The sequence below is a fragment of the Sparassis crispa genome (assembly GCF_003851025.1).
Source record: "Sparassis crispa DNA, contig_000002F, whole genome shotgun sequence".
Classification (NCBI taxonomy): domain Eukaryota; kingdom Fungi; phylum Basidiomycota; class Agaricomycetes; order Polyporales; family Sparassidaceae; genus Sparassis; species Sparassis crispa.
Genome location: NW_020939749.1, coordinates 1,454,284 through 1,480,050, shown reverse-complemented (window position 1 = coordinate 1,480,050; position 25,767 = coordinate 1,454,284). Strand labels below are relative to the sequence as shown.

General features: G+C 52.9%; 7 protein-coding genes across 7 annotated transcripts; 3 read left to right on the top strand and 4 right to left on the bottom strand.

Annotated features, from left to right (window-relative positions):
* Window positions 1-1,649: 1,649 nt before the first annotated feature.
* Window positions 1,650-3,149, top strand: SCP_0304800 (glycosyltransferase family 8 protein; the record flags this gene model as incomplete). The annotated part of the gene is made up of 2 exons (XM_027755873.1): window positions 1,650-1,846; window positions 2,210-3,149. 2 exons carry the CDS (start codon window positions 1,650-1,652, stop codon window positions 3,147-3,149), a joined length of 1,137 nt encoding a protein of 378 aa, XP_027611674.1.
* Window positions 3,150-3,671: 522 nt separating this feature from the next.
* Window positions 3,672-5,494, top strand: SCP_0304790 (glycosyltransferase family 8 protein; the record flags this gene model as incomplete). Its single annotated transcript, XM_027755872.1, has 2 exons — window positions 3,672-3,871; window positions 4,606-5,494. The coding sequence occupies 2 exons, from the start codon at window positions 3,672-3,674 to the stop codon at window positions 5,492-5,494; spliced, it is 1,089 nt and encodes a 362-aa protein (XP_027611673.1).
* Window positions 5,495-5,747: 253 nt separating this feature from the next.
* Window positions 5,748-7,510, bottom strand: SCP_0304780 (hypothetical protein; the record flags this gene model as incomplete). Its single annotated transcript, XM_027755871.1, has 3 exons — window positions 5,748-6,944; window positions 7,004-7,376; window positions 7,425-7,510. The coding sequence occupies 3 exons, from the start codon at window positions 7,508-7,510 to the stop codon at window positions 5,748-5,750; spliced, it is 1,656 nt and encodes a 551-aa protein (XP_027611672.1).
* A 608-nt stretch (window positions 7,511-8,118) lies between these two features.
* Window positions 8,119-11,954, bottom strand: SCP_0304770 (predicted protein; the record flags this gene model as incomplete). Its single annotated transcript, XM_027755870.1, has 16 exons — window positions 8,119-8,469; window positions 8,530-8,796; window positions 8,852-9,237; window positions 9,300-9,369; window positions 9,431-9,574; window positions 9,635-9,644; window positions 9,702-9,773; window positions 9,830-9,901; window positions 9,961-10,024; window positions 10,082-10,153; window positions 10,210-10,462; window positions 10,526-10,660; window positions 10,714-10,900; window positions 10,971-11,704; window positions 11,752-11,796; window positions 11,856-11,954. The coding sequence occupies 16 exons, from the start codon at window positions 11,952-11,954 to the stop codon at window positions 8,119-8,121; spliced, it is 2,961 nt and encodes a 986-aa protein (XP_027611671.1).
* A 1,584-nt stretch (window positions 11,955-13,538) lies between these two features.
* Window positions 13,539-15,363, top strand: SCP_0304760 (predicted protein; the record flags this gene model as incomplete). The annotated part of the gene is made up of 10 exons (XM_027755869.1): window positions 13,539-13,669; window positions 13,728-13,887; window positions 13,948-14,047; window positions 14,099-14,303; window positions 14,355-14,437; window positions 14,510-14,686; window positions 14,744-14,858; window positions 14,911-15,010; window positions 15,090-15,175; window positions 15,261-15,363. The coding sequence occupies 10 exons, from the start codon at window positions 13,539-13,541 to the stop codon at window positions 15,361-15,363; spliced, it is 1,260 nt and encodes a 419-aa protein (XP_027611670.1).
* Window positions 15,364-15,921: 558 nt separating this feature from the next.
* On the bottom strand, window positions 15,922-21,805 carry SCP_0304750 (DNA polymerase zeta catalytic subunit; the record flags this gene model as incomplete). Its single annotated transcript, XM_027755868.1, has 19 exons — window positions 15,922-16,181; window positions 16,233-16,489; window positions 16,541-16,711; window positions 16,764-16,895; window positions 16,949-17,106; window positions 17,164-17,343; window positions 17,393-17,545; window positions 17,603-17,730; window positions 17,790-18,033; window positions 18,082-18,214; window positions 18,266-18,412; window positions 18,461-18,659; window positions 18,710-19,024; window positions 19,081-19,195; window positions 19,248-19,989; window positions 20,050-20,157; window positions 20,231-20,335; window positions 20,386-21,541; window positions 21,592-21,805. 19 exons carry the CDS (start codon window positions 21,803-21,805, stop codon window positions 15,922-15,924), a joined length of 4,917 nt encoding a protein of 1,638 aa, XP_027611669.1.
* A 181-nt stretch (window positions 21,806-21,986) lies between these two features.
* On the bottom strand, window positions 21,987-25,747 carry SCP_0304740 (Low-affinity potassium transport protein; the record flags this gene model as incomplete). The annotated part of the gene is made up of 20 exons (XM_027755867.1): window positions 21,987-22,313; window positions 22,375-22,430; window positions 22,487-22,541; window positions 22,596-22,642; window positions 22,701-22,849; window positions 22,902-22,917; window positions 22,973-23,007; window positions 23,060-23,221; window positions 23,282-23,425; window positions 23,474-23,488; window positions 23,560-23,567; window positions 23,616-23,754; window positions 23,810-23,925; window positions 23,975-24,348; window positions 24,396-24,590; window positions 24,646-24,707; window positions 24,760-25,197; window positions 25,247-25,281; window positions 25,332-25,446; window positions 25,644-25,747. The coding sequence occupies 20 exons, from the start codon at window positions 25,745-25,747 to the stop codon at window positions 21,987-21,989; spliced, it is 2,592 nt and encodes an 863-aa protein (XP_027611668.1).
* Between the last annotated feature and the right edge of the window lie 20 nt (window positions 25,748-25,767).

Below are 25,767 nucleotides of genomic sequence, written 5' to 3'. Positions count from 1 at the left end.
CCGTGGCCTCCGCCCGATGTAATGAACGCGACCTGAGCCCCAGTCTGCCCGCCTGTTGGCGGGCGTGTGCAATGGCATTTTTCCTCCTTGGAGGGTCGTGGGGTGAAACCCCCGCCGCTAAGCAGGCCTGCGCGGGCTGTCCGAGTACAGTTGCGCGCATGTGCCGTTAAGCTTCCTCCAAAACAAAAAAAAGAAGTCTCAAAGTCCCGTACATACATGCTGTTGTCCTCTCTTGAAACCGTCCAGGAATTGTATCGGTGAGTGAACGTAAGTTTTGTCAGCCTCACAATGTCACCATTTGTCGCCCATGCAACTTTATTGACAAAGCTTGCATGTGTAACTAGAACTCAGAGTTGGTCTCTCGTGCCAGTTTGTCAACAGGTGAATGGGCACGTAAAGAAGATAACGGACAGTCTACTGCACTTCTTGCATCCCCGTTCACCTGCGTGCACGGCGCTATCCCTGCTCATGTACCTGCATCCCACTGAACTGCTGGCCGTTCTCCTTCAACAAAGCTGTTGATTACCATCTTGATGGCGCAATCAGTGGGCACCCTTTAAGTGCACATCGAGAGTGTTGCTCATGGAGCTGTCCGAGCTCTGTCCTGCCTTGACTTGGATCTCTGAACTTTGTCTTGATACTTGCTCCAAGCCTCCCTCGGGTCTGCGGCTCTTCCTCCTCCTACTGGATCTCTTTGCACCTCCAGTTGTTTCTGCTCATACATTTTTGCCCAGTGAAGCCGCGGACCGCCTTATGTACGGGGATGTGCTGCAGCACACATTTCCGCAAACAAGCTGTAAGGCGATACATGTCTACTCTGGATCTTTCCGGACGCAGAGGCTTTTGTATGTAAGTCTCTCTTCAAAGTTTCTACGTCCAGCTGAACGCTGTGAGGCTGTATTCCTGCCAGTCGTCGCGTATGCCTGTCGTACCAGATCTTTGATTATGATGAGTGTGTCCAGTGTGTGCCCTGCCATGCACTTGGTGCTGGACGGGCCCAGCATTTTGAAACACTCGGTCGACAGTGATCGATTGAATGCGCGCCAGCTAACCACTCTGCTTCGCCGGAGTGAGACACATTGCAAGTCTACATTAATATTGGAAGTCTACAAGTACACGCAGTATTTTAGCGTATCTGTACTCAGAGGCAGGGCGGTTCTGCAGGCAGCCCAGCGGCACTTTCGGCGAAATCACAACCGGAGGATGTGGTAAGCGTCATCATACTTGCGTGAGCGTTGGACCCAAGCTGCATCTGCGTCGCGGTGTCCTCTATGTAGTGGACGTTTGCGACTACGAAGAGTAAGATAGGAGAAAAACGGAATGAGGGAGAGCTGATAGTCGTTGAACGTTGATGCTTGATGGAGGGCGCCTCTGGAAACGTTTCGGTACACAAGCCACTCGACGCTCGGTGAGCGGCCGGCTGCTGCTGCGCACGTCCTTCCGCCCCGTGCATATATACGAAACTGCCCACCAATGTTCCGCAATCGAATACTCCTATATTGACCTGCATTTCCCCCCTTGTGAGTTTCACGCACGCGTACACGCCTCAGTGCACGCCCAGCGTCGACACGGGCGTCCCCGACCACCGTGCCCGATCTCCTTGCCGCGTTTACTACCCTCTCTCCTACCTACCTACCTACCGCCCCACCATGTTCTCCTTCTTCCGCTCCTACAAGGACTACACTCCCCTTTTCCCCTCAGACCACCCTGGTGCCGCCAAGACCGGCAGGCGGATATACATCCTCCTCCTTTTCGCCGCCCTTGTCGCCTCGGCCGTCCTCAATATCGTCCTCGGTGTGAAGCTGCGTGGGAGATCGCCGGAACCCCTCGATAATTATCAGAACCTGTGAGTACTCCTCTGCGACGGTCTGTTTTGAGTATTGCTATGGGGGATGTCATCGGTACGCCTGCATTCCCTTTGCCCGCCCATATCCCTGCTCGGACCTTCCAAGGCATGGACCCGGTGCATACAGGTACCACCGTGAGGTGGGCGTAAGTGCATCGCGTCGACGCACGCTCTCACTATGACGGCAGTGGCGAGGTGTCTCGGAGTCACTGCCCTTCGTATACGCGTCACGAAGGGGTTCTTTCGTCGCTGCGGGAAACTGTTTTGTTTCACACATGTACTCGGTATGCGTTTCGAGCCGACTAGCATTATCATGCCTATATGCACATGTTTCTTCTGCCCCTAACTTACAATTTTTTGCAGAAACACACAGCCGATAGTCAGCACGGACGCACTCAACCTCTTACCGCAAACAAACCCAAACGAACACGCCATCGTCACCACGCTCTACACCGACGCCTATGCGACCGCCATCGCGACCCTCGGGCACTCCCTCAACAAGGTCAACAGTACCGCTGCACGCCTGTTGCTGTACCTCCCCGACCGCGTCTCCCCGCATGCGCTCTGCGTCGCGACCGCGAGCGGGTTCATGCCACGCCCGATCTCGCGCATCCCGCCACCGAACAACGGCAAGGGCGTGCACCCGCGCTTCCTGGACCAGTACTCGAAGCTGAACCTGTGGACCCTCGACGGGGCGGGCGGGTACGCGAGCGTGGTGTACCTGGACGCGGACACGCTCGTGCTGCGGAACTTCGACGAGCTGTTCGGGCTGCCGTACAGCTTCGCGGCGGTGCCGGACGTGTACTACGATGAGCGTGGGTTCGTTGTCTCGTTCAACGCGGGGGTGCTCTTCCTCCGCCCGTCGACGACCGTGTTCCACGCGATGCTGGACGAGATCGCGACCGCGACGTACCCGATGAACGAGGCCGAGCAGGCGTTCCTCAACCACTACTATGCGGCGGAGGCGGTGCGGCTGCCGTACGCGTACAACGCGAACCTCGCAATCAAGATACGGCAGCCCGCGCTCTGGACGGCGCTGCTCGCGCGCGAGGCGCGGATCGTGCACTTCACGGTGATCAAGCCGTTCCTCGTCACGGAGGAGGACGGGCACACGGTGATAGACATGCGGCACATGGAGGAACACGTGCAGGGGCGGATGCGCGACCAGGGCGGGCTGTTTGAGGAGGAGCTGGGTATCTGGCTTGGGGCGTGGCGGGAGACGCGGCATACGTACTCGGAGGCGTTCGCGCAGTGCTCGCGGGCGCATCCTGCTGCTGCGGTCACCACGAGTGCGGCAGCATAACCTCGTCTGGCGCATGTCGTGATACGATCATTCACCGCGTGAGTGTCCTGTCTGATCGCGCTGCTGCGCCTGTCTGTTGCTGGGTGCTCAATCAGCGTTGCACCGCAGAAGTCAACTAGCAGCTCTCGTGTACAACGGGTTTCATGTCACCTTCTGTATGTGGGCGGTGGTGTTTTCGTCGCATTTTTAAACGTTGCATGGATGTATTTTATAGCATGCATCAGTAGTTGCAAGTAGCATAGGAAGCTAGTCTCCCGAAGGCAGCTAATCTCATCGCACGGAATTCACCGGCCGGTGGCCGCCAATGTCGGCCCGGGAAGGTGGCGATTAACTAATGTTGATCTAAGTTACCGCGAACCAATATGTCGGAGGTCGAAAAACCATTGCAGCCGCCGAGGAACGGCGCAGCACGATCGTGTAGCGCAGACGCCTTGAATGGTCGCAGCGCGCGAAGCGCTCGAGCGCCATCATCCTCCTTTTCTGCGCGTGCTCGTCGTCTGCTACGACTGTCACGTCGACGCCATGTTCTCATTCCTCGTCTCGCGATACAAGGACTACATGCCCCTCTGGTCAGACTCGCCCGGCCATCCACGCAGGAACTTGAACAAGCGGCCGTGCACGCCCACGACCGCCTTTGTGATACTCTCGGTGCTCTTCAACCTCTTTTTTGCCTGGCAGTTCTTCTGGCCGTGGCCGAGTGCTCTGGATAATTATCAGCCTCTGTGAGTGTCTCTCGGGGTCGGTACGCGTGTTTAGCAGCGGATATACTGGACGGACAATAATTTGTCCGTCCTGCGGCAAGCCCTAATTTAGGGTTTGAATGAAGTCTCCCGCAGGTCTTGTACCCCTTGCTGAAATATTTGGTTGTGCACCATCCACGACTAGACGAGGCCAGTTTGCGGTACCGATGGACAACGTTGACTTCCGTTGAATATCTCCGTACTTGTTCAAAGTGCTGAGCGTCAACTATAATTCTAAAGACAACTATAGAGTGCCTCTCTTCGACAACGATGAAATGTGCCTGAAATTTCATCGTTGTTGAGAACACTGTTGAGGTCAAGCCTTGGATTATAGTTCGAGCTTGTAAGAGCAGAACGCGGTTTGGCATGGTACCCTTCAGTGCGGGCTGACTGGATGGGTGGCGTTACTTTCGCTGATACCCAACGAGGACGGTACAATTGTTGGAGAGCAATAAGCCCCGCACTGTTGTGGTCAGCTCATTTCAGACCGATAGTTCTTTCGTCGTCAGCGTCGTCGGTATTGTTCAGATACTTGCAAGTTAATCAGTGCGCCGTGGCACGTTTGCAGCTGTACAGATTCTTGAGCGCAAGCTGGCGCGGAATTTACTATCGTTCTAAATTATCTGTAAGAATTGATGATTGGTACACCAATCCACGAACGTATCTCAGTATTTGGCTACCTATATGTACTTTTTACTCACCCATCTGCTCGATAGAAATCAACACCCCATAGTGGATGAAAAAGTTGTTGAGCCCCTCACGTTTGAGAACTCCAACGAATATGCAGTTGTGACGGGTCTCTACACTGATGCGTTTGCGACCGCAGTCGCGACACTCGGGCACACGCTAAATGCTGCGAACAGCACGGCCGCGCGCATCCTGCTCTACCTGCCGGAGCGCGTCTCACCGCGAGCTCTCTGCGTAGCGACCGCCAGCGGCTTCCGCCCGCATGCCGTTGCGCGCATCCCACCGCCGCACGCAGGCGTGCACCGGCACTTCCTCGACCAGTACTCGAAGCTGCGGCTCTGGACTCTCGACACGATCGGCGTGCGCGCTCTCGTATACCTCGATGCGGACACGCTCGTGCGCCGCAACTTTGACGAGCTCTTCTCCCTCCCGTACGCGTTCGCCGCGGTGCCCGACGTGTTCCTCGACTCCCGCGCGTTCGCGAGCTCCTTCAACGCGGGCGTGCTCTTCCTCCGCCCGGACTCGGCCGTATTCGAGGACATGCTCCCCAAGATCGCGACCGCGGCGTACCCCGCCGAGGACGCGGAGCAGTCGTTCCTGAACCATTATTTCGGCATGCAGGCGCTGCGCCTCCCATACGCGTACAATGCGAACCTCGCGATCAAGAAGCGACAGCCGGAGATGTGGCGGGACCTCATGGCGGCGGAGGTGCGCATCGTGCACTACACGCTCGTCAAGCCATTCCTCACGGGCGACTACGCGGAGGTCGAGTTGGAAAAGCTCGACAAGAACGTGGAGTCGAAGAAGCGAGCGCGCGGCGGGGCGTTCGTGGAAGAGGTCGAGGAGTGGGGGCGGGCGTGGCGTCAGACACGACGGTTGTATGGCGATGTCTTCGACCAATGCAGAAGCGCGACGTGACCAGTTGATTTTGCCGTGAGTTCAATGTTCTTTACCTGCATCTAATAATGCTCACGGTACATTTTCTCCTGCAGATCATATTTTGTCATCATGAGCCCTGAGATCATCGGACTTCACACCTCTTGTTTCACACAGATACTACCTCATACCACACCTTACGATATGTCCTAGACGCAGGATACCAAGAGGAAATCCATGTAATAATACAATGCTTCAAAACAGAGTACTAACATACGACGAAAGTCAAGAAAGGTCAATACACAGTGGCGTCTTGCAGCCGCCATCGCTGTAAAGGGCCCCACCACCACATCGACGTTGGCCGGTGCATCCGCGCCTGTTGCGTATCTGGTAAGCGCCCCTCTTCTACATGCACACGCTGCACGTCGTCCTCGGGGTTCTCCTTCCCGCGGCCAACTCTCGGTTTCTTGACTGGCTCCATCTCGTAATTTCCGTCCAAGTTCACCTGGCCCGTCTGCCTCTGCACACTCCGTTTGGTCCCGAAGCTCCCTAGACCCCAACCAACAGCGCTCCGACAGTTCGTCGAGTTCTCCCCGCCCTCCTTCCCGTACACCTGGTTGATTCTCTCCACTTGCTCGACCGCTTGCTCCCGCGCGGCGGTAAGGTGCGCGTGCCGCACGTGCAGGAACCACCCGTACATGTACCGCCCCGCCGGGTGATTCCAGAGCTGCGCAAACATCCCGCTGCTTGATGACGCATTCGTGAGTGTTGAGGCACTGGACGGCTGCTTCGACGCGTCTGAGCCCGCCGATACTGCAGAGCGATCGCTCTCTGCGGAGCTGCGCCGCCGGCCGCGGGTTCTTCGCCGCGCGAGGTCGAACGCCTCCTCACCCTCCTCGCCCTGCTCTCCCGCCCCCGGCTGGCGGCTGAAACCGAATGCGCCCGTGACGCCCTTCCAGAGCGTCTCTGCACGCTCGCGACGGACCTGCCGGCGTGCCAGGCGCATCTTGCGCTTCCGACGGCGCTTCTCCTCGCGCTGTAGGCGTTCGTCGATCTCGCCGACGCCCATGCCTGCGCCGACCCACCACCACCAGCCGAGGAAGCTCTGCCAGAGGATGACGGACCACATCAGCGGCGGCATCCACGTGTACTGGTCCTTGCTCGGCACGTAGAGGAACGAGATCGCGGTCGACATGGGTGCCAGCGTCAGCGCACCCGCGCCGAACGCGGCGGTCCCGCCGTCCGTGCGCCAGGCCTGCTTGCGGTTCACGAGGAAGCCCCAGACAAAGAGAGACCCTGTGAAGAGCAGCGAGAGAGTTGCATTGCAGACGTTCTGCACCGCTGAGGCGAGGCCTTCCAACTTCGAGCCCTCGTGGATCCGCAACATTTGCATCACTGCAGATAGACAAGCGAGCGGGCCGAGCAGGCAAAAGATGAGTCGACGTTCGAGCGTCGAGGGGAAAAGCAGGGTGAGGAATTGGATGTGTGTGATCTGAGCATTGCGACATCATTCCTGCTGCCTGAATGCGAGAAGTAATAGATTCAACGTACCTGAATCAGTACAGACGTTGTCGCATTCATCAATAACCATCCGGCTACCTGCGATATTGGCCAGTCAGTCGTCCCCGTAGGAGGTAAATCCACCGCGACATAATTGAGCATGTACGGCCAAACACGGCTCTGCTCCGTCGCGGTGGATAAGACGACTTGCAAAGTTACAATTGAGGAGATGAGGAGGATGGATACCGCCGACAGCTGGAGTGCAAAGTTGACTGGCGCGAGTGGCCAGTGGTATTGGGCGGTAAAGATTAGGTGGAGGAGCAGTACGGAGGAGAGTGTGAGGACGATCCCGACGAGTAGGATCTGCACGGGGAGAGACCGAGCAAAGGCAGGTCGGAACTGAAGAATTGGGTCATTGGAGAACCTACGATACTTCAGCTTCGTAAGCATCACCTGCAGAAGATAAACGTACCCATAATCAGTCCCACTGGAGACATTCTGTGCGAACACACAGGATATCAAGTAGCTTAAGACACAAAGTACCCATCGGTGACCCATGAGGGGTCCGAACCTCTCTGAAACCTTATGCTAGAAGGTATTCGCCGAGCCCCGCGCCAGTGGACTCGGCAGAGGATATAACCAACTGTTTCTCGTTCGTATGCAGGAGGAATGGTCGGTAGATTCTAGGGGGTCTGCTCTTGAAGTCGGTCGGGGTGGCTGAGAGTGCCTTCCATATGCGAAACTGCCAGGTTACGTAATAGCATTGTGGCACTATAGACGCCCGAATGTGCCCCACAGTCCTTGCAATAGACAGAACCGCCTCCTGGATTCTGGCTCCAGAAAGTCAGAAGTGCGTCCATAATTGTCCCGTCTACTGTCCAAATTACTACAATGATATCAATAAGTATGCCAAGTCCGTCATCTTCGCTAATAGCCCAGCATCATGCAAACGATATCATATCGCCGACAGAGACAGACAGAGGGAAGAGACACAAAGCCGAAGCAGCAGACCAGCGTACAACCCAGCATATACACGAAAGCAGACGACAAATAAAGATCGACCAGAGCCTCCTGCGCGCACGCAGGGTGGCCTAAGCAATGAGTGTTACAATTTTCAGCAGGCTGGGCGTACACATCGATATCCTCCGTCGCGCCACACGGCCGCATCACCGCCATGTCTCCTGTCGCGACGGGCTCGGTCTATGCAGTGGTGCTTGGCGGTACGCATCTAGCGAAGCTTGACGGTACGCGTCGTGCGGTAGCGCTTGACGGTACACATCTCCTGATGGTTGGCGGTACCCTTCCTGCGGTGGTGACTGACGGTACGCTTCTTGCGGTGATCCTTGACGGTACGCGTCATACGTGTGCGCCTGGCTCTCGAAGTACGGCGGCGCCATGGGCATTGGCGGAACCTCGTGCCCATCGCCAACGGATAGTGGAGAACCATACTGAGATGGCGTCAAACTCATCGTGCTCCTGCTGGCCATCGCGCCAGGCTCATAGTATCCAAGAGTCTGCTGGTACAAGCTGGCTTAGTATCCGCTGCACTTAAAAGATTCTGCACATTGGCCACTTACCGGAGCGGTAAGTAGAGGCTGTTGGTCAGCGTCCATCCGAGTCATCTCGATCTCGTGATGGGGCACCTGCGCAAGATAGCGGTCGTATCCCGCCATCTTCGAAGGGGCCGGCGACGCGCGCCCGCTGTTCGCGTAGAATTGCGACTTGGCCGGCTCCAAGGAGGCGACATCAGAATTGAGGAGGGTCGTCGACGACATCGAACGCTCGTCCCAATCGAGTTCTCCCCGGTCGCGGCCATACAGTGCAGGATCATACTCCAAATCGCGCTGAAACACCACCCAGATCAATAACGCTACAGAAATGTTGGACGAGGTGGCCTACCTCGTCGATACCAGCGATCTTGATGCCCTGCACGACGCTCGCCTCGACGCGGGTACCGCCAATCTCGTCCAGCTTTGTCTTCACGTTGCCGATCTTGCCTGTATACACCTCGCTGAGCAAGTTTGTCATGTTCGCATGTACCATCGGTGTAAATAGCTCCGCGTGTAGTGCCGGGTGGCCAAACCGTTTTTCAAGCTTGTTCCCGACGTTGTCCGCGCGCTTCGAGTGCACGTGCGCCTGCGTGAGCTCCTCGTCGGTCGGAATGTAGTACTGGAACGCCGGCAGGAACGCGCGGTTCAGGTAGACCTTGAAGATGAAGACGAACAGGATGGGCGGTACGGTGGACACCCAGATGAACGACTTGAACCCGTACTGCAGACCGATCGCTGGGAACAGAGTGCGTTCAGCGAATGAGATAACAACTGATCGCAAAGAACCTGAGACTTACTGAGTAGCATGAGTACTTGCATTAGGATGACCCCAACAAGCAGGCGATTGATGACAACATTCCACATACGCTGATGAAATGATGCATCATCAGTAGGAGTGGCGTCGACTTGAAATGACGAAGCAACTTACCCCACCTGTCTCTACTCTCGAGACAAAGACAAACATCAATTGATATTTGTACACCCACGAACTGGTCCAAAACACCACAAAAGCGGCCGCCGCTACAAGAGGCGCGAGAGGCGCAAAGAACAGCCCGACAGTGGCCATGAATAGCTGCACGATTCAAGGTTCAGTCATTGCATGCGGAGCTGGATAGACGGTTAGCGTCCGTACCAGGTTAGCGCTGCCGTGGACAACAGCTGTTAGGACACAGAAGGAACAGGCTACAATACTTGCTTACTAATAGATGTAATACTGGAACTCTGGTGGCTTGGTCCACTCGCGATGGTCACGCGGTGTGCGCCCAAACAGACTAGAGGGATCGTAAAGGTTAGAGTAACGCGAATGACGTAGAGTAAAAGTACCCACTGTGTCTTGACAGAGACAACCACCAGGTTGATGATCTGCGCCAGGTCAAAGAGCACAAGGAAACCACGAAGCCTGACGTATGGCAATAAGTTCATGAGCAGGATAGCATTACAGCAGGCGTCATGACGTACGGGAAGTAGGTCAACCAATACGATGCCTGATCGATGTACGTCTGATTGATGAGACTAGGCAGGGCTGAGGTGACAAGAAGTCAAAACTATAGGTGCTGCTGCCATGAAGAGAACACTGTACTATGTAGGTTCTCGATAATAGCCTTGATGTTCTGATGCTCGCCGATCTGCTGCACAATCGCCCGCACAGAGTCTGTAGATCATAAACACCTAGTTAATAACGATTCCGAGCTATCTGACACTACTCACTGAAGATGACCCCGATCAACGTGAAAATGATCAACTGCGAGATAACCAAGAACGCGAAGTAACGAGCGGACACCGCGCGATCGAGCCGAGAGTGTGTGGGCGCGCCTTGATACTTGGAGAGCCACCGCATGATGAGCGGAAGAGCATAACTAAAGATTGCTGACACTGCCGGGGGCAAGACACCGGAAATGAACGTGAACGTGCCAGGCGAAGCGACAGACCAGGAGTTAAGGAAAGGCACATAGGTCGTGAGCTGAGAGGATAATGCCGTCAGTTAACGAGACCTGGCGGAGGACTGACACAGACGAAGGCGTACCGATGCCAAGTTGGCAAGAATAGAGATGACGAACAGCGGGAGCGTGTTGAAGAAACAGACAATAACTAGGAAGGCCCAACCTATGGTCTTGTTTCGCGCAATCTCTGCTTTGCTCTTACTCAGGTTTGACCAGACCTAAGAGTGGCTCTGGTCAGGATGCAAACAACGCCTGCGAGAGCTTCGCTCACGATGTCCTTCGGGTTAGGTGCAAGTGTGATAGTACTGCCTTTGGGGTGCTTGCTCCTGAGCATGTTCGCTACGATATGCGCATACGGAACAGCAGCCATCGACGCGAAACCGTAGTTCTCAGGCTGACGGAGGTCGATTTGAGCGCGGTACTGCTCCACCGCCGTTTCCGAACGCTGCAACTTATCGCTGTCGAAATGACACAAAGGTAGGTGAGGAGGGAGTGAAATCTTAGCACGCGAAGGAAAGGACGACCTACGTGTAGTAGTCTATGGCATCCTTCTTCTCCCCTCCAAAGCACAAGAACCCCCCTACTCTGATCGTAGGTCTCTGCTTCCCAATCTTCCCATCCTTCAGATATTGCACTAGCACACCTTCGAGTTCCTTGACGGTGTCGTTGTGATACTCGATGAGATCCGGTAACTTGCCAACTTTCCGGCCAATATGCACGGACGTGGTGGGGTACGGAACCTGCACGGACTGGAAGATGGCACGAAGACCTTCGTCGGACTTGAGCTTCTTGGAGACGTCGGTGACCATGAGCGTGCGCGCGTAAAAGGACTGGATATATTCCGGCGAGCGGAACCACTCCCGGCGGAGGCGCACCACCGCGCGCCAATTGTACCACACAAAGCCCATCACCAGGAACGAGATAACATATGTCACCGCGACATGTGCGAATAGTAATGTTCCCTTGACATCACGGATAGTCATCATCGATAGAATGTCGCGTGACTTGCTCGGGACGTTCTTGAGATTGTAGACGACGTCAACGGGGATGAGCACTGTGCAGGTTAGGAAAGCAATGGATGTGAATATCCAGCGCATCATGCGGAGAAAGCGGAGAAAGAGAGCAGCGTCAAGCCCAATCTTGTCGATTAGTTCGGGCTCTTTGGTATGTAGCAAAGGAGATATCCATCCTAATAGAGAGTCGGATATTCGTGGAGGTTTCTTGTCCCCCACGTGGTATTTGACTTTGGGTTCATAGACTACCTGGATGAATGTTAGGAGCCACCGCTCAACTACTCCGACAAACATACCTTGTTTCTAGGTCGCAAGACATTGAAGAGAAAGATAGCCACGACCTATACAATCAATTCACAATTCACATCCCGCACATGGACGCCCGAACGACGACACGCACTGAGATGACGCTCATCAGCAGCACCTGGGAGCCGACAGCGGCGGGCGCCAGCGTCCGCTGCGAAGCGTCTTCGTCAATGAGGTTGGTGATGTTCGACATTTGAGCTGTTTGTGGTTCTCCAGGGTGGAAGAGTCAGTCAAGAGAGAAACCCGGTCCACAGGAGAATGTAAAGGAATGAGTGAATGTCGTCGGGGTCGTCGTGGTCGTCGGTCAAGGGATGGTATCAAAGAACAATGCAGGAGAGGATGCAGTAGCGCTGAGTCGGCCTGCCATCCGGAGAAACGTTATTTTTGTAACTCCGAAAAGCCGGCGGGACAATAGATTTCAGATTGTTACTCTCTTGAATAGTCTCCCGAAGGCAAACCAATATTGACCTTGCTGAGGTGGGGAGGACGGTCAGAATAAAGCACTCTTGAAGCAACTGCGAGTCTGCGTTGTGCCATGTCTCTTGTCTTTCCATCTCCAGGGAGCAACTCCTCTTGTCATGTCACTGCCATGACATTGTCTGCCACTCGATATCATCCGGAGAATTGTACTTAGCGCCCGACATAGCTAGGCCAAACCCTCGGTCGAGTCGCAGAGCGCGCTGTAGACGAAGTCGGTCTCTAGTTCAAGTACGACGACCATCTTTCGTGGCTCTGGACAAACCACACGAAGTACCAGCAGGTGGCGCCCAAACCTATGTCTCAAGCTACATGACAGCCGTGTGCGCGAATCTTTTGCACGTTTGCCATGCGCAGACAGGGCCTGCCGTAAGAACGCGGTTCTCTTGATAGGCTTGTCCCCCACGCAGCTCCTTATTCTCCGAGACTGCCAGACAATGTGACAGGCCGTTCTCCGGTCTTTTGCTATGGCCGTTCGATGGGACCTATTATCATCACGGTCGACCGCTTCGGGACTTCATCCTAGTCTGCTTGAATTGGCGGGGGTCACACCGTAGTCCGTGCTTTCGGGAATTCAAGTTGCCGTTCATTTCGACGCGTCCTGACGTTGTCCTGACGCATTCCATTAGCGGTCACTCAGCTGTGGCGCTCTCGTTATTGAGCTGGGGTGGGTCTTTCGCGGTGAATATCCTCTTGAACCTGCTCAGAGCACTTTCTATGTGCATCTCGCAAATTTTTCGTGGTAGTCAAATCGAACGTGGGCGACGAACGAGTAAAATGCTTTCCGGGCTCGGCATCTTCCTGGCGAAATCGTGTACTACGGGCTCAGGGTGCGCGTAATCAAGCAGACCTTTATAATCCGTCCTCCCCTCAACAAGGATTATATTGTAGTCTACCTACGGGAGACTAACTTCATCATAACATCCGTCAAATTGTTTCATAGATCTGACAGCAATTGTCAAGCTTGATCACGGCCTGCATGACTTGGGTGGGAATAGGACGTGTCGAATTATGGCTGGTACGAATACCTCCGTCGGAAGCTTGGACATACGCATGAATACCGGGAGCTCGCTCACTTGTCGCGTTACCATACAACTTGATCAGCAACCTTGAGGTACCAACCGTGTCGCCTGTGATGAAGAATATTCTGCAGGGCAGCTGATAGCTTATCCGAAGGCAACCTCCTGGAGGGGACCTTTCTAGACTGGTGGAGGAAGCCTGGGAGCAGAGATGTCTAGGATAGCTGCACTGCCATACCCAACGCTTCCCCACATCATCAGCACGGGTAGCGTATTATAACATGACTTTCACGCCCGCATTGCAGGACCTATTCGCTCTGGGAGTTATAGCGGCGGTATATGCGTTCTACTATCTCCGTTCGCGGAAAGGCCCGCAAGGCAGTGACTCCACCGCGTCGCAAGCGCCTCAACGGTAACGCGCAGGTCTTTGGGTCATCAGATCCATAGCTAACGTCTCAGCAATCTACCAGCGTTCTACAGCAGGATGGCAAGGAATATGTCAAGTCCGTGCCAATACTGGCCTGCGAGGTGCTCCCCGATCCTGATCCTTTAGTGGACTTTGATCTGGCAACGGCGTCCACACGAGATTATATCTATGCGAACAAGACGATGCGCTACCCATACTTCCAGGTATGTTGCATGAAATACTGCTACTGCGCGGTTGGTGAGCTCAAGCGTATCGCACGGAAGACAATGTCGCACCAACCTATGCATATCAACCACTGGATTGAGATCGACAACGAGTATGAGTGGTACTTAGGGGAAAAGGCGCGGATCGTCGAAGAACAAGGTATGCATGATCAGGTCTGAAGTCAGTACAAGCGACTCACCTGCCTTGTAGGCAAGGTAGCGCTTGACTCGCTCCCGGAGAACGACGATGCGTGCGGCGAGCTGCTGGAACTTGTTGTCGACTATCTCCCGAAACGATTCCCAACACTTTTTGAGCGTATCCCCTCGGGTCTCGGGATCTGGAACAAAGTGACGAACGAGCGGTTCCCCGATGTCAGTGCTCTGCGCGGGGTAGAAGCCCTCCGCGTCGTCTCTAGGTGAGATGAGAAGAAATACAGCGCCAGCGGTGCAACTCTGACATCAAAAAGATTGGTACAGGACGACTTTCTCATGGCGCGCGAACGCCCAGACGGGCGTATCTACCTTGTCGGTGGTCTGCTCGCGTTCCCCGGTATGCCACCATCATCTGCGTCCTCCCCACGGTGTGGTGGGTGGTACTGATGTATTAGCCCCTCGTTCCCAGGCAACTATCTACTCTCGGAGAAGATGGACCAGCCGGTCCACGTCCTGCACGATCCTGTGCCCCACTTCAACTCAAAGCTCCTCCTGAGCGTAGAGCGCACGCTCGTGCGATTCACCCCCGACAAGCCGTTCGAGCGCTCGAGCTGGATGATCGTAGATGACCGCAGCTTATTCTGGCGTGTGTACTCGGAGCTACACTTCCCGTTTCTGCAGATCCCTCACGCGTGCGTTGCAGATAACATCGCGTCAGTGCCGGTGCCGGACACCCTCCACCCCAAAGACCTCTTCCTGCGCGTAGACCATCAGACATTCCGCAAGCTACGCCGCACGGGCGGGATCATGTTCGGAGTGTGCGTCCTGCATACCCTCCTCTGCAGATACATCTCCCTCATGGCTTTCCAGGCACCCCGTGCTCAAGCGCATCGGGACACTCGCTGATAGCCCGCTCGTTCCCGCTATGTTGGCGAAATTGCATACGGAATCTGACAAGGCTCTTCTCGACGTACGCATATCTATGTGCCGTGATGCTGACACTTAGCGCTGACATCGTGCCCGCTGTGAATTTACGCCGGTGGATACAGTACAAGCTTGTCGAGAAGTACAACCCCATTTTGCTCCCTTACCTGCAGGAGGTGACAGAGCAACAGATCGCGAGGGGACTCATCCGGTGCGTCTCTAATTCACCATTTTATCGTCCTAGGTTTCCTAGATCCGCCGTCCGTGCTCGGCGTCGCTGACTTGCCGAAATACAGGGAAGAGGACCTAGAGGATGTCTCTAAATTCCGTGAGCATGTGGGTGGAGAGTTTCCGATGTGGCATGTGAAACCGACGAGGGAAGCGCAGGCCGTGCATTGAACGCGTTGCGTCTCGCACTGTCGTCCTTGGCAGATGCAGCTGACATTCGAGTTCACACTCGGTGTTTGCATGTCACAAGAGTTCGTTTGAGGAACTGCTTGGCACTCGTAACGTGGTCTTCATCGTCGCTGCTTGCTTACCTGCTGTCTCTCTCACTAACTGTGCTTGTAGTCTGCACCCCCCCTTTCCCACTACAGTTCTTCACCGTCGCACGCCGTGGAGTTTGTACCTTACTGGACTTTGAATCCAATACTACAGCGCAGTTCATGACATTGCTTCTTAGACTCTCATAACAGCCATTGCATTCATGATACCTGATACTTCCTTCCGGCAATTACTGAACGGTGTTATTTGCACAACAAGTGTACATCCACCAAACTAAAACAAAGATCAACTTCTGCCAGTAATTGCTACGAAGCCACTGAAACTGGACTTGACAAGAATTGACAACTGGCGCTTGGGCCTCCACAGACTCACTGCCAATGCGTATGACATGGGGACGCATCTAGTCTTGGCACTAAGCTGTAAGCTCTAGTGCGGTAGGAGGTAACACTTACCTCAATCGCATGAATCACGCTCTAGTTCCTCAGCCAGTTCCCTGACAGCCGTCAGACAGTCAGCTTTACTCTCCGCCTTCTTTCGTTCGAAAAGCCAGGGACAATCCAGCGATTCGCACTTGATGGGTTCTGCCGGCGCAGAGCCAGTACAGGAACTGCACACCATTTGCACGTTCCTTAGACGATCTTCTGTGGCTCGTATACGTGACTCAAGACCGCATACAGTTGTCTGAGGATCCGACATGCAAGCTTCACAGAGACCTAAAAGAACAATGTGATTCCTGGCTCAGCTCATCGACCGATAGAACTTACCCTCCAGCGTCGGCGCACCGCATAGTAGACATTGCGAGCTCTGAAAGTGTCCGTCGATTTTGATCGCATTCGAGGCGACTACATTCGGCTTGGCCTTCCTTGGCGAAAGCAACAATGGATCGAGCTGATCTGCCCGCAGTGTCTTCGGCATATCATCGTACCAGCTCCGGACATCTGCCCCGACAAGGTTGAATATACGCTCCAAGGGAGGAATCAGTACACGCGAAATGTAGTAAGCAGCGTCGAGGGCCTTCTGACTGGGTAGTCTTAAATTGAATAGAGCCATAAACAGAGATGAAAGTATATACCTGTTGTCGAACAATTCCTCCGGTGCGACTGCACGGTCTACCAGTCTTGAATTCGGCTCACCGCGAATAATTACGTACGGTATGCGGTCGCCATATTGTGGCTCATCGTTTGGATCTTCTAACATCCGGCGCGCAGCAACAGTTGCTCCCGGAGGAGGAGGAACTTTGTCACTAGCAGAAGTTCAGCATCGCAATGGATAAGAGTTATTTCAGTAGCAATTACCTGTAGGTACCCATCCTGACTTCTTTTGCGAAGATAAAGTCCTGGATCGAAATTTTGTTTTCCAAGATCCGCGACCAGGATCTACAGCAGTACTCCTTCACGCGGCTGAGGTCTTGTGTTCGAAACAAGATCCTGCCATCTCCCAATGAGGATGGCTATGCTCGAACGAGTGAGGAGACATTTACTTTAGACACGTTTCTGTCATCTTCTGCTGCGCTGGAATGCCGTCTCGGCGAACAGTCTCGATACCCTTAGCATCGAAGACAGGCTCCTTGTCATCAGGATTCTCGAACTTGAACCCGACATAACGCTTCTTAGCCATCAGGACACATGGGAGGTAAATCTGTTTACCTGCACTGTAACTTACGTATACCAAGGCGACAATTGCAACATCACGTACCTTTTCGAATTTGAGCTTCACAGGCACAGGGTTCATGGCGGTGATTGTGTCCGCCATCTCGTGCCCGATTCTGAAGGCTTGCTCTTTCGTCTTTCCTCGAAGATAAATGAAGACAGAGTCTGTGTCGCCATATACAACTTTGGCACCCCACTTCTTCGTGGAATCGATGACACGAATGGCCTGCATACCAATGTGTGAGCATGGCATAATTGTAAACAGGAGCAGCTACTTTTTCAAGTGTTTCGCGACCGCTCTGGACAATACTATCAGCAATTTCAACTGCTGGCATTCGCCCCGAATATGTTGCGCTCGTGTACCCATAGGTGACGTTAGCGATGAATTTGAGCCCTAGCTGGCGGGCGTCCAGCACCCTTCTGAGCGCCTGGTGGTCACGTCAACGATGGCTTAAACTAGCAAGACAAAACTCAGTAGAAGGTACCTTATCGTCTTTCACTCTCTTCATAGCTTGTTTTACCATGACTCTTGTGTCCAGAATCTCCGTTAACATTCTTGCCAGAAGACCTCTGCGGACACTGGGCTTAACATACATAATCCCATTAGGAGAGACTATTGAGCAGTAAAAGCCTCCGATGAGCGACAAGTTGTACTTCAGAGAAGACACGTACCGTTAATATGGTCGTGTAGAGTATCTAAGAATCCTGCAGGCTGACGCAGGTCAGTTACACCGAACTTGTACTGTCCTTTGAAGTCCGTAACGCGTCCGAGACAAGTAGAATAACAATAATTGTAGGCGATCATGATGGATGGATACAGCGACTGAAAATCTAATACAACGAGAGGGCTGTTATAGAACGCAGAGAGTGGTTCCATGATTAGTGGCATGCATTCTGCGGCATTTTGTTTGCCAACCTGTGGAAGGTGTTTACAAGGGATATTCACCGGGATGGGATTACTTACGTCTTGTTTACTCGGAGATAAAAGTACAAAGCTCTCTGGCTTAGCAATGCGGAACATAAATGATTCTACCTTGAATTGGGATCCACGGCTCAAGACTGAGAAAAAATCGACCCCGAAGACACGGGCAAACTCTCTGTCTACGATGTTAGATGATATTGGAAGGGCAGAATCATAAAAGACATACGCAGTCTTTGTGACCACTTCCGCCGCGTCCAATAACTCTAAAACCATGGATGTGCGAGCGGAAAAGTAATGCAAAACAGAGGCCGTATGGTTGGGGATCGCGCTATTGAACCACTCCGTCAAGGTTCTGGCCGAGTATCGCGGGGTACTAAGGCAGACATTGTAATAGATAACATCAACCTAGCGTGCTACTCACCGGCGCCTCAGGAGATTAAATACCACGTTCTCAAAAGTATAGCTGGTAAAACTTTGCTCTGCACGAATAATCCGCCACAAGTTCAACACATGTCGTCCGATAACTTTGAACGTCGAGGCAGTTCTCATCCCCCATTGGTTAGAGCCACCTCCGATGGGTCTGCCGGGAGCGCGAGAGATCTGTTCTCCAATATCGAGGCCTGCAATCTACTGTCAATAGAGTGTGGGCTATTGCACGAACAGTACGGACCATAGCTCTGACCTCTAGCACTCAAATAACCCCACGATGCAGCTTGTACCTCCCATCCAACCACTATATCAGGATCAATTTCACCAACGATGTCCACGAACCTGTTCAACAGGTCCAGTTCATTCGACGCAATCTCAAGTGGGAATTCCCGTAGTCGACGAGGGTTGAGTTGGTTGTGCTCCACGGCGATGATACCCCTCTGGCAGCTGAAAGCCTCATTGCCATTGGTGTCGGTGTCAGCGTCCTGGTACGAGTAGAAGACAGCAACAACTTCGTCAACTCCTGGATCGGGAAGATGATGTCCCTGAGAAGGCGCTGAAAGACGGGTTAACATTACCAATAATCATTTGTACGAAAGGTCAAGCACGTACCAAAAACTTCCAAGGAAAGCACCGTCATATTTCGCCGTTCTCTCGTAACAGAATCTGATGGTTTTACCGGAGTTACTTTCAGTCCAAAAGGATTCATCTGAGTAGGACCTTCAATCTGACAGGGACTAAGACTTATATTCACTACCACCAAGAACTCGATTACGCACCTGCGAGGGCTGCTTCACTCGGGTATCCACTGCCTGAGTATTCTCCTGACCGTGCAACCATCGGCGAACCTGTTTTATACTTGGGGGAAAACCAGTATACTCCCACCCTGTAACACCAGTAGGATCCAACTTCGTCGTCTGGCGAGAAGCTACTGCATCCTCCGAAGCAGGCGAATCAAGATCTGGTACCCAATCTTCAAGAATGGTGAGTCCATCTCCCCCCTTGAGATTGAAAACCAAGCCAGCGTATTCCCTCGGTCGTTCAGGAGTATCGCTCACCAAAGAGTAGTAAGGGTCCCGGTATACCTTACTCTGCAAGTTGTGGTCATCAAGGCTGCCCAACAGCTGCAGGGTAGTAGGGGGAGACTTTGAGTACACGTAATTGTTGCCGTTCGTGCTACAAGAGTCGGACAACGTCAATACGGCGAAGTCTGGTGCTTGTGATACAGGCTTCTCATATGACGATTGCATTGAGCCGGACGGCTCCGAGCTATAGGAACTTTCGACGATCACAGAACTCGGGTGCACTTTCTTTGATGGTCTTGTTTCGTCTTCGCTCGTTGTGTTCGGTGGTTGAGAAGGCTGTCTCGCCTTTTCCGCTAATTCGTCATTCGTGTCATGACGAGAGAAAGCCTCGGCTATGCATATGAAAGCAGTTGAAACATCCTGAGAGCGATTACCATGCAGTGGATGTCGCCCAAGGGTATGGGGGTCCCGCGAGTTGTGGCATGGCTGTTGCGACCTTGAATTGCGCAAAATCAATGAAATCGAGTCGAGTGAAAGCACTAGCGTTTGAACATACCTAGTGGCGGCATCAATCACTTGCGGAGAGAACAGATCGTCGGCATGTGACGGTTTTGGTGCCCCCGTCTCCGGAGTTGATGGGCACATTGTGGTGGTCATTCGCATCCTAGTGATTGGTCAAGAGTTACCGTCGTGGGGTAATTGTATGACTGCTGCAGCACAGCTCTTAGAAAACGTACCTCTTTGGTGTCCTCCACACATCACCGGCAGCCTGAAATGGATTGGACCGTTTCGATGGTGAGATCGTGGTAGCGGTGTCAGGTCTTTCCGTTGCTGGAGATAAGCTATAGCATCATCAGATGGTCATATCCGGTCACAATTTGGAGGAAATTACCTCTGCGCTACAGATTCATCAAACTGTTGAACGGATTGAACGTCAGGAGGTGGGCCATCCTCAAGAACATCGTCTTCATCCTTAATATCATCTTCGTTCTCCTGATTTCCGCCAACAATCTTCGCCCATTCAGCCTCCTCATTCTCCACCAATTGACTCATGGCTTGGCTTGACAAAAACGTCTCATCCACATCCACGTCGGCTTGATCCGCTGCGCCTTGCGAAGAACCTTCCGCTCGAGACGAATCGTATGGGTTTTCCTCTTCCTCATTCTTGCTGAGATCGGACACACATACAGCAGCGACTTCCTCGCTTCGCCCAGGTCTCCATGCTCTCCACTGACGCTCCCAGAGTGCCTCCACACTCTCAAAAGTTGTCATGATCCATCTCTCCCAACCCATGCTGCTCAGCACCTTCTCCGTTCCCCGTTCACTCTCAATTCGTTTCGCGATCTCCTCCCACCACCTAGCTTCGGCTACCCATTCGCCTCCGTGTCCCCGAGAATCTGCGCTAGGATCCTTCGGTATTTCAGGAGAAGGTGACAGACCTTGGACGACTCGCCGTCGACGCTCGTCTTCCCATAGCTCACGCACGCTAAGGACGAGGGGTTCTTCGGGTGACGGTGGTGCAGGAATCGTGAGCTTGTGGTGAAAATTCCGTGCGGTAAGCAGGTGACGGTTCAGGATCTGGTGGGCAGCGACATCCACCTCAAGGGACATACGAGACTGACGGAAGTACGGTGACACCCCAAACGAGTTGATTGCTTCTTGACATTCCGTTTCATTGTCTTGTTCGTCGTGTATCTCTTGGCGGCCACGCTCCCAGACTTCGCCAAGGTCGATCCACCCGCAACCGTACAGACCGAAGTCACACAGGAATTGAAGGAGATAACTGAGATGGCTCTCATACACGCGGAAACGTGTCTTCATGACAGTGCCGGACTGCATAATAGTGACGGCACGGGTTACGAACGCAGGGTCGGCAATGTGGACCTTGAGGAAGGGAGAGTATGATGCGTGGAAGCCATAGAAATGCACGCCTTTCACAAGCAAGATAGCACGAATGAATTGCGACTTGGGAGATTGAGGATCACGCTTCATGGATATAGCAATCGCATGGTTCAGAGAGGGAGTTAATCTGGCAATATAACGGTTCACTGCGCATGGGTGAGCAACCCCTGCGGTTGGGCACAGCACGGACACTTACCACTGTCTGGATTCATCTTCCCCTGGTATTCGACGAAGAAGTAAGGGTACACTTGGTGTACATGGACACAAGCCTTCCTGCCTTTCGAAGACTCGCCGTAGATCCTAATGATGGGTACTCGAGGCAAGGTAGAGTTGTCGAGACTTCCAGGCAGTGCAAGTGTGTAGTCAATCTGGTTTATTCTGACGCGCAGAGATGGGTCCTGGGTGCTCATGTTGCTGCATATTCCGTCATGCGCTCGAGGAGTGAAGACTCTGAAGACCGTGACTAACTGAGACACGTCGTGTCACGTATGACTGACACGCCCGTCACACGTCGGTCACCATTGCGTCTGAGCACGTTTGACTATGTTATACTTAATGCGGGGCACAATGTTTCCATCCTAATATATAGATCTATCCATTCCAAAGTCGCATTTCATGTATTGAGCTATCCGAGTGTCTGCGAGAGAATGGGTGAGGTCGTTGTCGAGTGCTGTTGGTCTCGTGAAGATAGAGGTTGTCTGTCTGTGGCTCCGGTCTATCAAACGTATCGCGACTATCGTTTGGTGTGTCATGACTTCGAATCGGAGAATCCTGGTCCAATGACTCTTGGAACTCGGACGGAAGCATGACGGCACGGTCGATAGCCACAGGCAAACCCCTGTGTCTTCCACGCAGCATGACTGCGCATAGAATTAGCTTGGACAACGGTCTAAATGCGCCGGAGAACGAGTAGTTGGCCTACAGTTGGACAAGACATTGTGAGTAATCTATCCGACGAAATCATTGGGATGTCACCGACATATGGAACGCCTAGACTTAAGCCAACGGTTCCGTAGGCAGAGACTAGTTCGAATACTACGAGGACTGTATGTCAGTATATTGTATTTCGTCACAACACAGGTAACTCGCACAGATACTGAAGATGGTGAACCACTCCAAGTTGTTTGTATTGATGAGATTGTCACGCTGGAAAAAAGTAGCTTCAGTGTTGACTACTGAATACGCAAACATATGTCATACTTCGACGATGCAGACGAGGAACAACGCCAAAGCTAGCCACCACATATCTGTTGGAAGAGGAAAAGGGATAAGAAGTAGACATTTGGTTGTGTAAGACTAACTTGCCGAAAGAAAGCTGTTTTCGCATATGACTCGCTAAATATCGTCCCCAAACTGTCACCCGATTTCCGGAGGGGTTGAAAGTTTCGTCTATAGAGTCATCCTCTTTGAAGACCCCTAAGGACCTCTCTTCATAGACATTCGTCGAACGCACACTGTAAAAGCATTATGAAATCATGTCAAATGCTAGCAGTAGATTGAAAATACCTCATGGCGATCGGATCTGATATAAATAGTCAGCAAGCGAAGTAAACACCCGCAAACTTACTAGCACTCACATACGCTGATGTACATCATGATCACATACAATACCCTACAGCAATGGGTTCATTGGTTCATTGAAAAGCATGGATGAAAAGACGTACTTCACAGCAGGTGCAAGGACTGAAAGCGGGACGGTACCAAAGCCCGAGGCTCGGACTGCGGTGGCTTGAAGTAATCCAATGATGACGCGTACGCCAACTGGTATTGACTTGATGGCAGAGTTACCGATGTCCAACACAAGAAAGAAGAACCAATCCGTGCAACTGATTCAAGCGTACGTGAGCTGCGAGCACCGCTATAGCTAACAAATTAAGATGGCATACTTGAGCACCAGTAGCACTGTGAGCAAAAACCATGTCTGATGGGAGGGAAACAGGTATATGAAACATCGCCGAGGGTGATCGAGCAAGAAGTGTAAGGTCACGTTCAAACGCGAATGCTTGGGGATGACCTTGGTAATAGTCCAGCTTAATGCTCGTCAGTATAGAGCAACCGAGCTATAACAATTAACTGACATCATGAGCCGTAAACTGTGAGATCACCATCCGGCACGGGTATCAACATTTAGTAAGTGATGTCAATAATAAATCCGGCAACTCACAAGACAGGCTATGAGGTTTTGTCAGTATCAACCTGAAAGAGGTGGCAGAGACTTACGAATGCGGTGTTGCCCGCAAGGATGAGGATTATCATGAGTACAATCATAGGATATGCCGTTTGAAAAGGGACCATGGATGTGTCTTCCAGAGACATCCCAGTGTTCGTGTAAGACGACACTACTTGGAAAAGCGAAAACCTGGAAGGGCGGCATCAAGGGCTGATGTAACAGGTGCCCAAAGACGATTCCTTACCACACAGGTGACACCTCTCGATGAAGCATAGGTGGCCTGAAGTCACTACTCCATCGGGGAATGGACATGTAGGGCGCTATGACAACAAACGCCAATAATTGTAACAGTATATGATACTAGAGACGGTTCAGAGCAGCCGAAGATTTGACACAAGTGAGGACTTACCCCAGCAACTAGCCACAACAACGCAGTGAGCCCACGGTACTCGACTCCGCCAAGTTCGTCCATTTGCTCTCGCGTCAGGTTCTTGAATGCCGAATTGCGTCCTACGACCGCCTCGAAAGTAATGTAAGGTACCGCATTCACGCCAGCCAATACGGTGCCATGCTGGGAGGCGATGGTGCGTGTGCGAGGTATGGTCATGGTGCGAGTGAGCTTGCGTTCGAACTTGGGAAAGAAGCGCTTCAATAGCCTCGAAAAGATCACATTAGGCATAGGGAAGCCACCAAAATCTCGATGCAATGCGCGACGAGATGAAGGGTATGGCGGTGGTGCGTCTGTGCTGCGAAGCAAGGACGAACTTGGACGGCGCATTGATCCTACAGAAACGGTGAGCGAGGTCCAGAACGTGAATGCTAGTGCTTACGCCCATCGTGAGACAATATTTCGATGTGGTCAGGCCCCACACTGAATGGTGTGTGATCTGGCAAATTCCCGCCAGCGGCATGGGCATCACGAGATGGGCGCGGGACAGAAGAGAACTCGACTGCATGAGTATGAGGCATTCCCGAGGGAGGCGGGGTAGCGAATGTCGTACTGATGGGAGAGATTGTGTGTAAACCTTCAATATTCAGATTCATTGCGGAACTGCAAATGTAAGGTCGAGAAACACATACTGTGCACATCAGATACCACCGACTCAGATAAAGCTGCTGGGTTAGTGATCATACGCCAAGCTCTGCAACAATGATTAACATCTGCGATAGATGTTCGCAACGGATGCGACTTACAAGGTGCCATCACCCCTCCGGGTTGCTCTGCTGTCATCGGCCACTGGTCTCGACGAATGCACATCTGAGGACGGCGGGCCATGAGGAGAATCCGCCCGAAAGTGATCTGCTGTCTCATGGCTGCTCCTCGGTTTATCAGCTCCAGCGAATGGACGTGTCCGGCCTTCGCTGATGGAACCGGTGGGATTGATTAATCTTGGAGCGTCATCCATCCGCCGTATCATGTCAGGTCGTACGTGAGGGGAGGAACATCGATCTAGAGAATCACTTCCTTTGAAGTCAGGGCCGTATGACCTCCTCCCACCGGGGTGCAACATATTCAATGCCCGTCGCCACCATGGGACGAGTGTCACTTGAACTGGTGCGTGCACTTCGGCAGCAATTCCTCGCGCTAGATCCACGCCAATCATGTGCCGGAACTTTCTAGCGAAGAAACTCCTGCACAAAATTTCAGTAACTTGTTGGGTGTACAGTGGACACCCTGTACCTTCGAGTGTACACCATCACCCATGAAACGGCAACCTGCGCGACCCCCAGTAAGCAACACAAAGATAACCGTGAGGTCAACTCACCGGACTGCCCAAGCACATCTGGATAAACAGCAAGACTTGCTGGAACGCAGTCAACCCACTTAAGTCCACCGTGGAAATACCACACACGGTCATCGCGCTGACACTGTTAAACAGACTGTCGATGTAGGTAAGTGGATTTTCGCCATTGCACGCATAGAGAATGCCGGAAAATATAAGGGGCGTGAATGTGCTATAATGGTGAGATGTTTAGCATACATTCCTTGAAAAGACCTATGATTTGCAAGGGGTAGCGGTGGCGTCCAAGAGGTGCATTTTGAATGACCTCTGCGTAATGCAACGGGTCATACTCACAAGAAAAGTATGTGCACACGATAAAAGTTCAGGTGATGGACCAGGAACGAACGAATGGCCCGTGTTCGGCTTTGAGAATGGTGCGTTGAAGGCGAGGGGGCCATTCGTGTAAGTTGGTGTTATT